Source organism: Dipodomys ordii, unplaced genomic scaffold, assembly GCF_000151885.1.
Source record: "Dipodomys ordii isolate 6190 unplaced genomic scaffold, Dord_2.0 Scaffold87, whole genome shotgun sequence".
In the NCBI taxonomy this organism is placed as follows: Eukaryota; Metazoa; Chordata; class Mammalia; order Rodentia; family Heteromyidae; genus Dipodomys; species Dipodomys ordii.
Genome location: NW_012267303.1, coordinates 4,062,628 through 4,067,124, shown reverse-complemented (window position 1 = coordinate 4,067,124; position 4,497 = coordinate 4,062,628). Strand labels below are relative to the sequence as shown.

The 4,497-nt window shown below is 60.9% G+C and overlaps 1 protein-coding gene across 1 annotated transcript in view; it reads right to left on the bottom strand.

Annotated features, from left to right (window-relative positions):
• Positions 1 to 4,497, bottom strand: part of Sult4a1 (sulfotransferase family 4A, member 1) — a 20,146-nt gene that overhangs the window by 9,040 nt on the left and 6,609 nt on the right. The window contains exons 6-7 of the mRNA XM_013025737.1: positions 302 to 398; positions 128 to 258 (exon numbers count right to left, since the gene is read on the bottom strand). Of these exons, the coding sequence (XP_012881191.1) occupies positions 128 to 258; positions 302 to 398 (228 nt within the window). The remainder of the gene's footprint in view (positions 1 to 127; positions 259 to 301; positions 399 to 4,497) is intronic.

Genomic DNA, 4,497 nt, shown 5'->3' with positions numbered 1-4,497 from the left:
GGGGGGGGGGGATGGGAGGCGGGCACCTAGGAGCCTGTGGCTAACCCCACAAGGTCTGTGAGCCTCTTCAGAGCTGCTAGTGCTGGGGGGTGGGGTGGGGGGGGGGGGGAGGGCGGGGCACCAGTACCTTGATGATATCCAGCCCAGGCTGTGGATACTCCAGCACAGGCAGCTGCTCGTCAATGTTCATCAGGCCAATCTCGTCAGGGTCGGCCCCCTGGCTGACCAGGTAGACCACCTCCTGCAGTAGGCTGGTGCCTGGGAGAGAGGCAGGGAGGTGCTCAGAGAATGCTGGGCCTACCGCCACATTGGGGTGACCTTGTGCCAACCAAGTCGCTCACGTCTAGTGAGGCAGCAGGTGCCTGCCTCACCTGCGGAGGGGCATGATGGCGTTGCGCCTGCGGGGGGGCGGGGGGGAAGGGGGAGACTTCACAGCCTATGCTACCTATGTGGTTTCCCAGCAGGCCTTCATCCACAACTCAGCCTCCACGGAACACAGCGGGGTCTCCTGGCTCCGAAGGCAGGGCTGCGTGGTCCGTGTCCTTTGCACACGGGTGGGAGAGTAATCTACGAGCTCAGTGGCAGAGGGGAGACAGTGGCTCTTGGACGTCTGTGGCTTAAGAGCACAAAGGAGCAGCCCTGGGTCCAGGCCACACACTGGGTGGTGTGGGAGCAGCTGAACACAGGTGTGACTGCACTCGGCTACAAACAAACCCCACCTCTGCCTGCAGTGCCCCCAGGACTGCAGCCTGAGCCACGGGGGCTGTCATGCCACAGGCCCCAGACCAAATGCCCTCCAGGGACACCAAGCAGCAACACAGCCTGGACACATGCCATGGAGGTGGGAACAGGCACTCTGCGCGGACGGCGCACTATGGATTCAGCCCCAGGCCCCTCCCCAAGGCCTGTGCTTGCACACAGCCCTGAAAACATCACCACCTGCTGCCCAGCCTGCCCTCAAGCCAGGCCCCAAGCGAGGCCGGCAGGAGACTGCCTGAGTTCACCTCCCCAGGCGGCCTGAGCACTCAGCACTTGATGGAAGCAAGAAGGACAAGGCCCAGGCTACACAGAGGCTCAGTCTTGGGACCCAAGAGCCAGGCAGGTGTCTGCTGGAAAGCCAGGAACAAGGCTGCTCCGCCAGCTCTGTCCCCAGAACCGGAGCAGTCTTGATCTCAGCACCATGGACAGCTCCCAGAGTCAGAAGCAGTCAGAACAGGACCCTGGCTGCACCAGGGCCTGGCAAGCAGAGACCCCTTTCTATCATTCACCAAAGTCACACTTCTGCCTAGCTGCTGTTTTGCTGTATGTGTGTGTGGACGGGGGGGGGGGGGGGGTGGGGGTGGGGGGGGGTAGGGGAAGAGAGATATTCTGGGACATGGGGTCCTCCGGTCTCTGAGCTATCTGGTTATCTGGTTCAAGGCTAGCGCTCTACCACTGAAGCCACAGCTCCACTCCCTGACTTTTGTTTGGGTGGTTAATTGGAGATGAGAGACCCATGGACTTTCCTGCCCCAGCTGGCTCCCAGCCTCGATCCTCAGATCTCAGCCTCCAGAGTAGCTAGGACTTCAGGCATGAGCCACCAGCACCCAACTCACTACCACCCAGTTTAAAAGCACTTATGGGTTTCACAACAGAAGATGCATAGCCTTGGGCTAGGGGTGAAGCTTGGTGCCTGCACCTTTTCCCCACATGGGTGAAGTTCTGGGCTCCAGTTGACCTCCCCCCATCCCACTCCTCAGAACCAACCCTTCTTGCCTCAGATTTCTGTGTCTGACTTCATCATCACAGGCCCATGTCACGTGGGCTAACCTCGGGCTTGGGGGATAAGGACAGAGCCCTGTGGCATCCCTGAGAGGGCTCCGGTCTATACCAGCGTTGCTCAGTTCGGCACTTCGTGCTAGCCCAGCCCTGCAGGGACAACATATGCTGTCCTGTCCAGCATCTGCTGCCCCTGGTTCAGGCAACAAAGCCCCGTGTGCTACTCCGCAAGAAAGTCATCACAACACGTGTGACAGGCACTATGTGACAAGCCGTCTAACCGCTCACTCACGCTGCAGGAACGCCTCCGGCCACAGCTGGCAGTGGGTAACTGAGGATCCCTCACTTCTTGGGGACTTGCCCAACCATTGGCTCTCCTGTTTCAGTCTAGTGAACTGCCCAGAGCCACGCCTCAGAGCAGCCGTGAGCCTGGACCACTCACTGTGGGCCAACCCTTCTCTACCTGTGATGGAGTGTGACCATGAAAAGGGACCACAAAAGGTGACCACACGGCTGGGCTGGGAAGGTGGCTCAGTGGTACAGTGCCTGCTTTGCATGCATGAAGCCCTGGGTTCGATTCCTCAACGTCACATACACAGAAAAAAGCCAGAGGTGGCACTGTGGCTCCACTGGTAGAGAGCTAGTCTTGAGCACAGAGAAGCTCAGAGACAGCGCCCAAGCCCTGAGTTCAAGCCCCAGGTTACACATGGAGAGTGTAACCATGAAAAGTGACCACACAAGGTGATCACAGGGAGTGTGGCCACAAAATATCATCGCAATGGGAAGTGTGGCCATGAAAGAGGATGGTGGGTGACCTGGGGTGTGGCCACAAAACATGGCCCCGTGGAGTGTGGGTGTGGCCACGGAGTGCGACTATGGCCGTGGGCACCTCCACACCGCTCCCCTCCCCCCGCCCCCAGTGTCACTGGCAAACTGGAAGGCACAGAACTTCAGGCGAAGATGGTATCAGGCTGTGAACTCAGGACCCTGCGCTTGCCAGGCAGGTACTCCACCAGTTGAGTTGTTCTCCCAAGTGCTTGCTGGCTATAGTTTTGCTTTTTTTAGTACAGTCTCACATTTTTGCCCACACCAAGCTGGACTGATATCCTCTTACCTATTCCTCCCACATGGCTGGGATGACAGCAATGCACCACCATTTCCAACTTATTGGTCAACAGGGGGTCTCACCTATTGCCATTGCCGGCCTGCAACCACAAACCTCCGGAGTGCCAGGGATGACAGGTGAGTCACGGTGCCTGGTCCTCCCTCAGACGTGGCTCTCTGCCTCGTCCCAGACGAGGATCCCGCAGAGCTTTGGGACACACCCCAAGGACACTGCACGCCCAAGCTCACAAAGCAAACAAGCATCAAACCCGAGGCCACCCCGTGTGCTTTGCCCCCACTGAGTCAGAGCAAGGCCTTGTGTGCCCCGGCACTGGGCTGGGGACGGATTCCCCAGCCACGCTGCTTCTGGCCCCGTGGCACCTGGCTCCCGGGAAGCACAAGCTAGGAGCGCTGCTGCTGCCCTGGGAAGTCCCAGCCAATGCTCACCCACCTCTCCAGGGACCCCACAGCCGGAGCCCCAGCAGCCCAGAAGCCACCCCTTTCCTGGCCCCACCCTCCTCCTGATGGTCCCACCCTCCGGGACCCCACCCCACCTCCAGAACTGGGCTGCGGACTGGGGGTCTGGGCTCAGGAGGCCTGATATGGACGGTGGCTGGTGCCAAAACACACAGCCCCTCCCAGTAAGGCCCTGTGAGTGAGGGCACCCAGGGGTTCACATGGCTCGCCGGTACTGCCCTGCGTGCCAAGTGGGCGCCCGCTGGGCAGAGGCGCTGGCCCGGAGATGCCCTGCGGAGACGGTGCCTCAGTTCCTCCACTTAAAATGGCCAAATGCCCAAGGAAATGGAAGGCCTGGCAGGACGGCGCGACGGACGAGTGCCGGCCCCATCTCTTCCCCACCAGTGCGGGCATGGGGCTCAACCAAGCCCACCAAGAGAACCCGGGGCACAGAGGAGGCCCACCTAGGGACCCCCAAATGACTTGCTCAGTTCCCAGAAAACCCATTCTCAAAGCAGAGTTGGAGAGGAAACCCCCTCCTTCCCCTCCCCCCACACCCCTCCCTGCAGTACAGTGCCTTGTCTGGTCAGGGTGCCAGGAGGGACCTCCACAGCCCTTCCCACGGGGCAGTCTGGAAAGCCAGGCTCCCACACAAGCGAGGCAGCTGCCAGGACTGCGAGGCGAAGCACCAGCAGAACCCCACTAAGGACAGGCCCACGGGGGCAGGCTGGCCTGGGGGAACACGGCTCAGACCTGGGACAGGCCCACGGGGGCAGGCTGGCCTGGGGGAGCATGGGGCCTGCGCACGGCTCAGACCTGGGACGATGTGTGTAGGAAAGAACAGTCCCGCCTCCTCCCCAGGGACGAGCCTGGGCACTGGGGACAGGCCACTACCACCTCTCACCCACACAGCCTAAGCGGCTGTGATGGGAGGACTCTCGGAAGAGGAGCTGCCACCCCGGGAAATCTGAGGAGGGACGGGGAACTTTCCTGTACAAGAAAGCAACACGGCCATCCTGCAGCAGCAACTGTGAATGCTGACAGAGGACAGAACCCTAGACCTCCCCTAGAACCCATACCCTCCCTCCCCCAGAACCCAGACCTCCCCTAGAACCCACACCCTCCCCCAGAACCCACACCCTCCCTCCCCTAGAACCCACACCCTCCCTCCCCCAGAAC